This window comes from Phoenix dactylifera, unplaced genomic scaffold (assembly GCF_009389715.1).
Source record: "Phoenix dactylifera cultivar Barhee BC4 unplaced genomic scaffold, palm_55x_up_171113_PBpolish2nd_filt_p 000190F, whole genome shotgun sequence".
NCBI lineage: Eukaryota > Viridiplantae > Streptophyta > Magnoliopsida > Arecales > Arecaceae > Phoenix > Phoenix dactylifera.
In genome coordinates, this window is record NW_024067717.1 from 217,397 (window position 1) to 230,195 (window position 12,799).

Here is a 12,799-nt window from a genome sequence, read left to right on the forward strand (position 1 = left end):
TTGATGTTGGAGAGATGACTCTTCAGTATATGTATTTTTGCATTCAGATTATTGCTTGGCCTGGTAAAATAGAATCTCAGATGACCCCACAAATATTCATGGAAGAGTTACAAGTATAAAAAATTTAAAACATATAATTGTTTGGATGTATTCCAAAACTGTGATATTTTGTGACACCACCTTTTCTCTCAAATATGGAGCTTTTGATTTTGTACAGTAGGTGTTTGGGTATGTTTTGAAATCTCAGAAAATCACTCATGAAAAGAAAGGCCTATTCTTTAGTAGAGTTTTTCAAGTACACAATTATGCCCTGATGCTCAAAATATGATTTGGCCTTCATTCCCAAAACATGTCTCTTAAAGAAACAAATACCTACTTTCTATTAAAACACAATCATTAATTTCAAAACTAAAATATTATGGATACTTAAGAAATTATGATTTTCCACGTAAAGCCTAAAAAATCAGTCAATAGAAACAAAGTTTCCTGCAGCAATGTAAACTACTCTAAATTCACAACTGCAAAATAGTCATATGATTCTTCATCAGGTATGCATGCACACAGATAGCAATGAAGAATAAAAACAATAATAATTCTCATATAACATAAGTTGCTCAAGGAGAGAAGAGTAACACCTGAGTTCTCATGAGAGGGCTCAGAACCTAGGAGTGTGCAAAAAACCGGCTGAACTGCAAACCTGATCCAAATCGGTCCTTCCAATCCAGTTTTATTTGTTTTTTTTTTCTAAATCTGGTTTGGTATCGGTTTGAGAAAGGCTTGAACCAGAAAAATCCAATTTGTTTTTGGTTAAGAGTTTTTAGGAAACCAATTCAATCCGAACTAACACGACCCCATAAATATATAAGTATATATTTCAATTTTTATTTTTTTATTTATATTTCTTCTATATATAAAATAAAATTTTTATGTTTGGATTAGCCTAGTCCATTGAACATCAACCCTATATAAAATGATAATTTTATGTTTAGATTTAGCCAGCCCATTTAACCCAAACCACTGAACATTAACTTGATAAACCAAACTAAACCAAACCAAATTTCTAGGTCGGTTTCAAGTAGTTTTGTAGATGGTCGTTTGGTTTCAGTTTCAATTTTAGGAAACCGATTTAAATCGATTTGGTTTCAGTATATCTCCAAACCAACCCGTCCCGACCCATGCATGCCCCTATCCAAACCTAGACTAGGCATTACCTGTCATGATCAGTAATCCACATCTCCAGAAGCTTGGAACTTTCTCCTTGCTCTGGACACTCGAGCACCTTCTCCAAACAACTCATGATCAAGATAGCTTAAGCTCTCTGCTAGGCAACTCTCTTGGCTTCAACATCTGCATGACCTGATGCCAAGGAAACAACCTCTTCTCCTAGCTATACATCAGAAACTCAATATTGTCCAAAATACTTATTTTGTGGTCTAGGTTTTTATTGAAGCAATAGTAAAAACACCTACATATGATGTAATTTAGGGATCTGCATATGATTCTAATAGTGAACAATAGCAATTTCAAATGCAGAAATCTATGAGATAGTTTCAATTACCAAAGCAGGATGTGTCAAGCTCTGTAGTAAGATACCTGCCGACAATGCAACCCGTCTCGAGTTTCATCCACAACTAGCAAACAGCTAATGATAAGATTCCGTAAGCAGGAATCCACTCTCTTGCATCAGAAATAAACACAACCATGGATTCATATGCAAAAACTCTTCTGTTCACAATTATGACTAAAATGATTCAAGTTCAATTGTAGGCCTCGCATTGCTTGTTAGATTCATGAATAACATAGTGTTCCACAAACAACTGACTGTACCTATATCCTGGGAGATTAATTTGAGATTTTATTTTTTTCTTTTCAAAAGTCACACATTGTATTATACCTGCAAATGAATAAACAATTACTAGAAATTGTATCAATCCACTTACGGGTTCATATGCATTGTTCATGTTCAAAGAGTAAAGAAGTGATACCTAAGAACATGATAGGAGGAAAACGTCAAGCTGCCCATTTTATTGTACAGAACTACAGAGCATTTCTCCCTTCAAGACTCACAGCATACAATTCATTGAGCTCTGGGAACTTATTTACATGTCGGAGGACATAATACTCCAAGAACCTCTTCTCTGCACACACCATGGCCGTGTACACATCATATTCTCCACCATGCAACTTTTTTGACTTCAAAGCCTCCAAGTATCGATTTCTTGGAACCAGCCTCTTTGCCAAGCTCAGCGTCAGAAGCACTGGGTGGCGTGCAACATAGGACGGGGCACAGCCTGCCTGCTGCACCAAGAAATCCATCTTCTCCCGCATCGTGCTTACTGAACCTGTCAAGAAACCAGGGGCCTTCCGGAATGCAGCAAGGAACTCGGCCTCTGACCAACCAAAGCCTCTCATGGCCTCCAATTTGGCATTGAACTTCTCCTGGCCGACCTTGTACAGAACCCAGAGAGCCCAGTGGAACATCGTCGAGCCCGGTAGAACTCCCAACCCCTTGGCACGATCAATCAATGCCCTTAATGCATCAGGCTTTTGGAGGATGAACTTCGGATGCTTCTTCAAGACCAGCGTGATCCTCTGGTCTGAGATGCCGCAGTCTTTCAACACCGAGAGGTTGGGCTGGATCGTCTTCTCGACGCTGTGGCCGAGAAGCCACTGATTTCCCTTGAGGAATTTCTTCAAATGTTCATCAGAACCAAGAAGGTCTCTCCACACCTGGATCTTAGAGACGATGCGGTGGAGGTTATGGTTGCTGACGACGGGGTTCGACATAACGACGTGGGTCAGGTCGGGGCCGGTGAAGCCGAGGTCATGCAAAGCACGGAACTTTGGGGCAAGGGTCTCCTCCACGTTGAAGGCGAGCCATCTGGGGTTCCAAGATACAAGCTTTTTGAGGTGGGAGTCATCAAAACCGTGTTTTTTGAAGAAATCCAAAACGGAGTCGGGTTGTTGACGGGATTTGATGCGGCGGAGGCTCTTCGAGGCTTCCACCGCCTTCTCCAGGGAGAGGCCACAGGAGGCGACGAGGTAGTCGGCCATGAAATGAGGCTCGGCAGATAGCTTTCCGGCAGCGGCTGCGACGGTGGTTGTGAAGGTGGAGGGGAAGTGGACGGCTCCGACGAGGTAGGGGAGATAGAAGGAGCGGATGATAAGGGAGGAGGAGAGCTTCGGCATCGTCCTGTACTTCACCTTTGGAGGCGAAGCAGGTAAAAACGGAGGAGGTGGCAGCCGCGCCTTACCAGCTTATACTTCCGGCTGAACCCTAACCATATATTTGAGGTTTTTTTTTTTTTCTAATACTGATCTCTCTCTCTCTCTCTCTCTCTCTCTCTCTCTCTCTCCACCTCTCGAGGGTTTAGGGAAGAAAAAGTGCTGCCCTTTCCAAAATTTAGTAAAAATTTGAAAAAAGTTATACAAAAATCAAAATGTCATGAATTCTTTATTAATTAGACTCTTGTTCTCTAATCCCACTGTAGAAAAATATATATCTTCTCTAAAATTCTACTTAAATAAAAAAAATAATTCACCTTCCTTGGTTAGATGTTTCACATATCCTTTTTTTTTTATACAACTAAACTTCCATTACCAAAAAAAATCATAGATTAAAATAAAATATTTTATATAAAAAATTTTATGATTCTTATATCAATATCTGAGTGATTGTCGAATCAATAATGTATGTGTCAAGACAGTGCATTAGACAATTGCACAGAAGAGAATCTGGAAAGATGGTAGCTTAACAGTTGGTTGATTATGCGAATGTAGGTCTACGTTGCTAAAATCTATTATTTGTTTGCAAATTTTGGAATATTCGCTATCAAATTTTACAATGAGATGTTGAAGATTTGTAATTGTACTTTAACAATCTTTACTTTAAAGAGAAAGATATTTTTGATGAATTACAAAGCTGCAACTACTTATAAAGTTAGCAAAGACCTTTCAGTAGGAACTGCAATTTCCAGCTTAGATCTGTAGGAAGTTTTCTGCATCAGCATAACTTCTATTTGAGCCTTTATTTGCTTACTCAGCAGGAACTTCTTGTCATCCTGTGCAATTTCAAGTTGTAGCAAAACATATATTTGATGAGGCCAGCACCACAAAATGCACTATGCTTCTTAGCGAAAGGAAAATGATAATGTAGTGAACCAGAATATCTAATATTAACATCTTGCACTCTGCTACTAAATAGTTTTGCAGAAGTAGTATGTACAAATGAATTTTCCTTGTGATACGTGGGCTGTTTTATCCTTCTTTTTATTGGTAAATTGTCTTTGTTTCCTGAAAGACTCAACCATTTAGTAATTGTATATTTCATGTGATGTAAGTGAATCGATGTAAACAGGCTTGCAAACAGCAAATAAAGATATTGCTTGTCTTAATTGGTTAGAAACAAGTCTGAAAATTGATCTTTAAAGTCTGGAATTCACGTCGAATTAATTTATTCCATGTCGTGTTTCATTGAAGCACTATTGTTTGAAAAGGAAGGGGTGCTGCATTAGCTGTTTTTATTTTTACATTTGTTTTACTAGGAGAAGGTGTTTAAGTGCCATCAGCATTCATTAATTGTGTTAGCTGGTCAGTTTGCTGGTCATCCCTGATCTCTGCATATCACCAAGACGAAAACCAAGTGCAAAGCATCAGTAGAAGCAAATTTTGGCAATTCTGTACCTGTTTCAACACTAACCAGGTATCCTCCAGGAAGAAGGACATTCAAATTCAGCATATATATGAGAAATTTTTTTGGATGTGAGATGAAATTAATGCAGGAGGATCCATTCTACAAGGCAAAAACCTCTGAAGCAAGTAATCGCCACTCCATTTCAGAGGGCACCTTTTAGAATGCTGTTGAACTTGTCAGATTACTTCAGTTAATAGTCGCTTGAGCATGAACTCCGTGGCTTGTGCAGTTAAGAATTTTGATGAAGCCATTCAACTACGGACAAGCTATTTTGTGGTTATGGGTAGACCTAATGTAATGGAAATATGTAATTACCACGTCAAACATATTCATCTAAATTTAAGAATAAATTTGACCCATTATTTTTTGTGTATTATATTCCATAGTTGTATTAAAACAAAGTTTTTTGAATTATTTGCCCAGGTTGTTGATAAACTGCTGACACAGTTAAATTCTCCATGCTTGATGGTGAGAGACTCCAGAACTCTACTCAAGTGGGCAGTTAACATGTAATTTTTAGGGCATCTTTTCTCTTTCTCCAGTCCCCCAATTACCAGGCATTCTGAAGCAGAATCATCAGAAGGTTCTAATGCACACTATAAGAATTAGAATCACCAAGCTTGCCCATGCTTGTCAATGTTATTCCTAGAAATACATTTCTAGAAGCAATCGACAGCCTTAGCCTATTTGACCATGCTGTTAGATAATAATGCAGTTTGCACATTTTATGCTTTAAATATTTGCTACTATGTCAGCTTCATTGTGGAACTTTCAGTTGATGTTGGGGATGTGTCTCTTCCTGAAAATTCACCAAACCTAGCATTGGTCATGGCTGTTGTGAACAGGGGATTGCCCTGGTGGTCGCACCCGTCAGCTTAGCAACCTGGGGTCATGGGTTCGTATCCTTGGTGGTGTACCTCTAGTATTTGGAACAGGTTAATTATAACTTAGGATGGTTTTCTCCTCTCCTCCCAAAGCAAACATTTCTGATGACTTTGAAAAATAAAACCTCAAGTTTCTCCACTGTTCTTGTGATTCTGATGACTGTTTCCTCAGTAGTTAATGGTGTTCCAACTTAGAGGAGTCTAGTACAAAGTATGCATTTTGTTGTTTTTAGAGTTTGTTAGAAGTCCAGTATGGAGTGTAATAACATTCTATATTCTGATCCTCTACAAATCTAATAAGAAAATGATCTCCAGATTGTTTCTATATCTGTTGAAAAAACTGCTTAGGAAATTGTTTTATTTGAAGTCACAGATCAAAGAAATGACAAAGAACCATACTGCATTGCGTAACCGAGGTCAGGCAGTGTTGAAGTAGAAGAGAGCTTGGATGATCCACTCATATGGGTGATTTCCACTCACTTCTAAAGGGACATTCACATCGTCATTCACTGTTTGTTGGAGTGTAGATAAAACTGAATGATCATTGGAAAGTAGAGAACTGGTGGTTGTCGGAAAATTCTGCATTGGAGCCTACTTAGTAGATAGTCCCCTTCTCCCCTAACTTGGCTGCTTGGTTAGAGCCCTCGAAGGAGGTAGAACTCGAGATAACCTGCTTGGAGTGTTGGATCTCGCATGGCCCATAGGTCCTCAACCACCAAAACTTTCAAACCATTAGGAACTTGCGATCGCAAAGGACTCTTTGGAGTTACTTTCAAAGGCATTTGGCATGGGATGATCATTTTAAGATTAAAGATGATATGAGTAAAAGTAATGAGATCATCATATTTAGTTACACAGAAGTGATTCCACGTAGCAGTGATCCTAAATTATCTCTACTCCTCAAATCACCGTCCAACCTAATGATAGAATATCCGTCCTTAAGGTTGGATATCCAACATTATCATAAAATAGTAATCTTGGCTTAAAAATTGAGAACGAAAATGCCTCTGAGTCCAGCGAGAAAAATTGATGTATTAATGTACCATTAATTTATTATATTAATATTATATATATTATATTGATATTACATATATAATATTATAATATATTGTTAATCATATTATTGTCATATTATTATTAAATTATATTTGAAAATTATAATAAAAATATATTATTGTAATTTATATTTATATTATAAAATTATTTGATATGGTACTTGTATTTGCCTTATTTTTTAATCAAAGTAAATATTGATATTAAAATAATAATATATTATTAGTATGAATAAAAATATTAATTCTATAATAACAATTATTATATTTTTATAGGATTAATAATTTATTATCATATTTTTATATGATTAATAGATATATTTTGATGGAATATATTAGGAGTAGTTTTGGTACTATATGGTCGGTGATCCTTGAATCTGTTATGAATATCTAGAGATATTTAATCACTAAAATATAGCATACAAAATGCATTGATCTAGATGATTCTGGTGATTCTATTTGGATCATCAAACACCATCTTAGATGGATATCAATGCAATAGATTGAACTTGATACGTTCGCCATTATTGTATTCATTTTAAAGATCAACCGATGAATGAGTCAAATGTTATTTTGAATTTATCAGTTTTCTAACTGTGGAATTAATATATTTGGAGAGGAGATTCTGACACAATAATAAAATTGCTCTATTATAATCTAAATAGGTTTGAAATAAGGAAAGTATCTCATCTAACTCTACGTGGTGGCTGGAGTGCGTAGTGGGATTTTCTTTTTAATTTTATTGAGTATATTTAGATCATAAATGCTTTGAAACCAAGTTACTTGGGTTACTCCAGTGGCCAGGCTTTCCTAGGGTCAAAGTTTTTATTTTTATTTTTTTGGTACACTGGCTTCTTACAAATACGTATATGAGTACTGCCATTTAGGTTAGGAAAAAAAACGACCAGACGGATAGGGAACATCCGGTTCAAAGGTTCGATGTATTAATCTAAACCCTCCTTTCAGATTGGATCGGAGCTGGGTCGGGTACAGGAGATCAACACTGAACCGGACATTCCGGTTCACTTAAGCGGTCCGATAACGAAGGGCGTGGGGTTTGGATGGATCCTAGCAGAAGGCTGCGGTGCGGTTACTCTCCTTTTCTCCCAGTCCCGGGGAGGACGCGATGTCTCCGGCCAAGCTCTCCTCCGCCTTCCTCGGCCGTAGTGGCTCCAGAACCAATAGCCCCCTCCTCCTTTTCCGGCACCACCGCCTTGATGGCCTCCTCTTCTTCTTCTCCTCCTCCACGGCCGCCGCCGGTGATGGGGAGAAATCGTCTCGACGACCCCATTTTGTGGTCGAATACCTCATCAACTCGTGCGGCCTCTCCTCCACCGAGGCGTCCAAAGCCTCCAAATCCCTCGCCCACCTCAAATCCACCGAGAAGCCAGACGCCTTCCTCGGATTCATGAGAAGCCGAGGCTTCAACGACACGAGTCTCAGAAAGATCGTATCTTGCTACCCCAGATGGCTCGCTTACGATGCCGAAAGGTTCCTGGCCCCAAAGTTCCGATTTTTCCAGGATCAGGGCTTCTCCGACTCAGACCTCACCCATCTATTCCTTTACAATTCCCTTTTTCTCAGGTTCAGTCTTCAGCGCACAATCCAGCCCCGGTTGGAGTTCTGGGCGCGCCTCCTCGGCTCCAAAGACCACCTCTCGAAGCTCCTCAAGAACTACTCACGGTTTCTCAGCACCAGCATTGAGAAGACCGTCATGCCCAACCTCTCAAGGCTGCGGGAATGCGGCATCTCGGATCAAAAGACGGCTTTGGTATTGCGCAAGTCCCCCATTTTAATCCTCCGAAGCCCCCAAAATTTCGGAGATTTGATGGAGCGAGTCGAGAGGATGGGAGTACCCCGCAGCTCGGGGATGTTCTTGTGGGCTCTCTGGGCTATCAACCTCATCAGCGAAGCCAAATTGGATGCCAAACTGCGACTCATGAAGAGTTTCGGGTGGTCAGAAGTCGAATTCTTTGCTGCCTTCTGCAAGAGCCCACTATTTGTAACAAATTCCGAGGAAATGTTGTCGGCCAGGATGGCCTTTCTGGTGAAGGAAGTTGGTTACGAGCCATCACAAGTTGCTCTCCGTCCAAAGCTCTTGATGCATAGCTTGGAGAGGAGGCTGAAACCTCGGCATCGAGTCATGCAGATGCTGGAGGCGAGCGGGGTGCCTTGCGGGACAAAGCAGTTCAGCACTGTTATGAGTCCTTCGGAGAAATTGTTCATGGAGAAGTATGTCATCCCACACAAGGAGAAGGTTCCAGGACTGTTAGAGATGTATCTTGCTGCATGTGGCAAGGGAAGCACCACCTAACTTTGGGTATTCTGATGTGCAAGGACTTCTTTTTGCGTCCTCCGGGGAATGCAATGAGGTATTGCATTTGACTCTTTTAGTGATTGTATTGGCAATGGTGTTATCCAAACATGTTTAGCTAAAGTTATATGATTTGTGTATCGACCTCTTAGCGAGTGTTGTTTCGATGATTTATGCGTCAAGACAGTGAATTAGACAATTGTATAAAAGAGAATCCGAAAAGATTGTAGTTCAACAGTTGATTGAAGATGTTAATGTACACCCCTGTTACTAAAATTTATTGTTCTTTGAAAATTTTGGGATTTTCAGTATCAAATTTTCCAATGAAAATGTCAAAGATTTGTAGTTGTACTTTTCTTTCAAGAGAAAGCTACTTTTGATGAATTACATGGCAACTACTTATTCATGTTATTGGAGGTTGCATGTTAAGGAACATGAATGCTATCCTCTATCTGGGATGCATGCCTAATTGAAGTTCTAAATTTCCAATTTTAAGTTATTCATAAAGGATATGATAGTGTTTTTGCACAGCAGTGGGCTCAACTCTTTGTTCAAAATCAGTAACCTTTTTAAAAAAAGGCTTGTTTCAGCATGAGCTCTTGTGGAACACCAAATAATGGCAGACTTATGTTTGATTCTGATTGTGCCATGAAACATGGACTGTTATGCTAAAATATTTTCCATTGCTATATTTTATGTTTTCTATTGGTTTATTTGTCTATTGGTTTGTTTCTATATGTTTTGGTATAGGAATTATGCTTTATGTTTCACCTGTGTCTGTGGTGTGGGTTGTTCCTTGCCTTGTTCTCTTATTGTAAGACCATGTTTTGTGTATGAACTACTTTGCTTACTGAAGGTTGGTGGTGTTGTTTTCTATTTTATTGATGCAAACCGGCAGTGTCAAACTGTGAATTACAAATAAAAGAATTGCTTGTCATAGGTCGACATAACTAAATCTGGATACATACCAGGGTTTGAGTTTGTAATGTAGATCTAGCTGATGTTGATTTTTGATTGACCTGGTATGCATTAGCAAGGTAAACAAAGGAACCCTTAATATCGAGAAGTCTGCAAATATGGTTATACTGCTAGAGCCAGTTTCATGTCGAATGAGATATAGTGTTGCTTTCAAACAGTTTATTGTAAAGCGAGTGATTTCTTGTTAATGTTATACAAACTTACGTGTCATCTCCTCTAAAATCTCTAGGTTTTAGTTGGAACTATTCAATATATTCGCGAGTCTCCATTTTTGTTTAAGTTTGAAATTCGGATTTCATTTAATAGATACCATCAATTCCAGGTCAAAACGATTCCTTTTGAATGGACACAATCCAAATTTCTTGAAAAGATGATTTTTTAAGGCCCCATTAGCCACATTTCACAAATTGTATCACTCCTATATGCAAATATAGATATGGATATTTTTGTTATTTTTGACCAAATAATGGGTGATATCAGCATGTCACATTCTTAAGTCTAGTCGTATTTATGTCAGTTCTCCAGGCATAGGTTTATGTGAGCTTACTCCTCATTTGTTTTTTCCCCATTAATTGTCTCAAGAGCATCTCTCATGGTGATCTTTTTTTTCCTTCATTTAGATATTATCATCTCTGAGATCATGACAGTCAAAAGTGATCTAAAACGTGGCTTGGTGATCTAAAATTTATCGTAATCTGCTTGTATAGCTATTCCATGGAATAACAACTTAAGTAAAGGCTACTAAAACGTATACTTGGAGCTTAGTATACTTGTTCTTTTTGTAGAACCATTCAATGTACTCTATGGCCTCTTGTAGTTAGTAGTTGATGCCGTAAATCATCCAGAAGTTACTACACCGATATTAGCTTAAGCTGTTTAGTGAAGATGTGAAAAAGCAGCTCAATTCATACTTATCTGAGATGCCATTTGGTTTGATCATGAGTTTGACTATTTGATTCTTGATATTTGTTCTAGATTTATTAAATCAAATTTTCTGAATAATTGGCATCCTATTTCGGCATAAACAAAATTATGTGGGTGTATTATCTCTCAGACGAGGACACAACGACAACTAGATCACCATAAGTTAGAGACAGAACCAAAAAACTTGTTGATGCTTGCTAATGCTGTTAGGACAGGTTTCTATGAGGGGACGAGATTTTCCAAACATATGGTTCGTATTATCGGCTATGTGCCTTTCTTGCTTCAAGATATTTTTGATCTAGATGATCAGTTTTTCCTGTCATGCAGCATAATTATAAAATCAATCAAGCAGTTTAGACAAGTTCAGAACACATATAGCTCAACTTGGACATAATTTTTCTTGGTACATTTCATAAGCTTGCAGGATGAAATTATACTAATTTTTCAAAACCAAAACAAAGCATACAGTGATAACATATGAACCGAACCTGCAAATTTTAGTAAGATATCATATAAAAACTCCTTGCTCCTTACTAATGATGATCATTTCACTGTCTTAATCAACCACACCTTAAATAGCTCATAAAAAAAATAAAAAAGTTTAGCATGACCAGGGAATTTTACATTACCTTCTCAATATTTATTCTCTCTTTTTTCCAGAGAGTACACCAAGTTACATTGTTCATAGAGGATTTGAAATATGAGTCTATATAATATTGTACTGCAAGATTTCTGGCACGACGCATAGGATGTCCACAACATTCCAATTATCCACAGAAATATAGTCGCTGTATCAGAAAATGAATGTTAAAAACAAAATCCATAATGACTGCTCATGAATATTCCCTATGGCAGAGAACAAACTTTTGAAGAAATTTCTCAATTTCTCTCCATATAAACACATGCGCTTAGAAATTAACCTCTACTTAGTGAAAAAAATCCACAGCTTCCATCGATTTTGCCCAGTGGCCTGCGACACGGAAAGAAATTCCCAATGGCTGCAGTCAAACAAAGATCGATTTGCCAGCCTGCGAGGAGAGCAGGAAACAGATGGAGGAAAACATTCAACCCAGAAAGAAATTCCCAATAGCCGCAGTCGGCCAAGTTTTCCATGATAAAAATTGAAACTTTAGCAATCAAAATGATGAGATACAAGCATCGGAGAGGAGGCAATCTGAATTAGGGGATCAAGAATCCTTGAGCTATCTGATCTAATCATGGGATCAATTAGCTTAAGCAATCTGAACTAATTATGGGATCAAAAAATTCTGCAATAAACTTAATAGGATAGAGTACCATCTAGGGTTCCAAGATCCAGTTATGGGATTTTAGAAAACTAAGGCCGCTTCTTTGAAGAGAGGTGGTGGTTTCACAAATTGGAAGCCTTAATAGGGAAGAACCCATATGAGATCACAAGATATTCGGCCATGAAATGAGGCTTGGGAGAGGGAACCTCGCCGGATCAGCGACGGGGGCAATGGAAGGAGGCATCATTTCATGGTCGAATATCACGTGAGATTGGGGCATGCCTCTTGCCGCTAAGCTTTCAGAGTTTGTATAACCCTGGGGTAAGGTTTGGTGGTGTATGTTGACCGGATTGGATTCGAATCGGACCGAATCATCAAATCCAATATTAGATTCTAGAGGAATCAAATCTGTGCTAGCCAGCATCATAAGATCACCCACCAAATCACCATTAAGTCCATAGATTTTTTGGCTGTGGAAGTTAGTGATTGACCATATCGCCGACCTGCTGCCACATCAGCTCGATGAACTAATTTGTTACCCCACAAGAGGTCAGCAACTGTACAAAAATTATTTAGCACATTTCCTAAGTCGTTTTGGATCTAAAACCAAGATTTGGGGGTTGAATTCAAGTTAGTTGGCAACGTATTTTGAACAACTTCTTTGCCGCCGCATCCAATGCTTAATGGTTTATGATGCATGCCCAATA

The 12,799-nt window shown here is 38.5% G+C and overlaps 2 protein-coding genes and 1 long non-coding RNA gene across 3 annotated transcripts; 1 reads left to right on the top strand and 2 right to left on the bottom strand.

Annotated features, from left to right (window-relative positions):
• Window positions 1-1,925: 1,925 nt before the first annotated feature.
• Window positions 1,926-3,287, bottom strand: LOC103721198. The gene has a single exon (XM_008811300.4). The coding sequence runs from the start codon at window positions 3,187-3,189 to the stop codon at window positions 2,038-2,040; it is 1,152 nt and encodes a 383-aa protein (XP_008809522.2). The 5' UTR covers window positions 3,190-3,287; the 3' UTR covers window positions 1,926-2,037.
• A 4,396-nt stretch (window positions 3,288-7,683) lies between these two features.
• On the top strand, window positions 7,684-9,209 carry LOC103721199. Its single transcript, XM_008811301.3, has 2 exons — window positions 7,684-8,120; window positions 8,214-9,209. Exons 1-2 carry the CDS (start codon window positions 7,756-7,758, stop codon window positions 8,941-8,943), a joined length of 1,095 nt encoding a protein of 364 aa, XP_008809523.2. The 5' UTR covers window positions 7,684-7,755; the 3' UTR covers window positions 8,944-9,209.
• Window positions 9,210-11,439: 2,230 nt separating this feature from the next.
• Window positions 11,440-12,328, bottom strand: LOC113463654. The gene is made up of 2 exons (XR_005507493.1): window positions 12,142-12,328; window positions 11,440-11,873 (listed from the first exon to the last, which is right to left on the bottom strand). It is a non-coding gene; the product is annotated as an uncharacterized LOC113463654 (long non-coding RNA).
• Window positions 12,329-12,799: the final 471 nt, after the last annotated feature.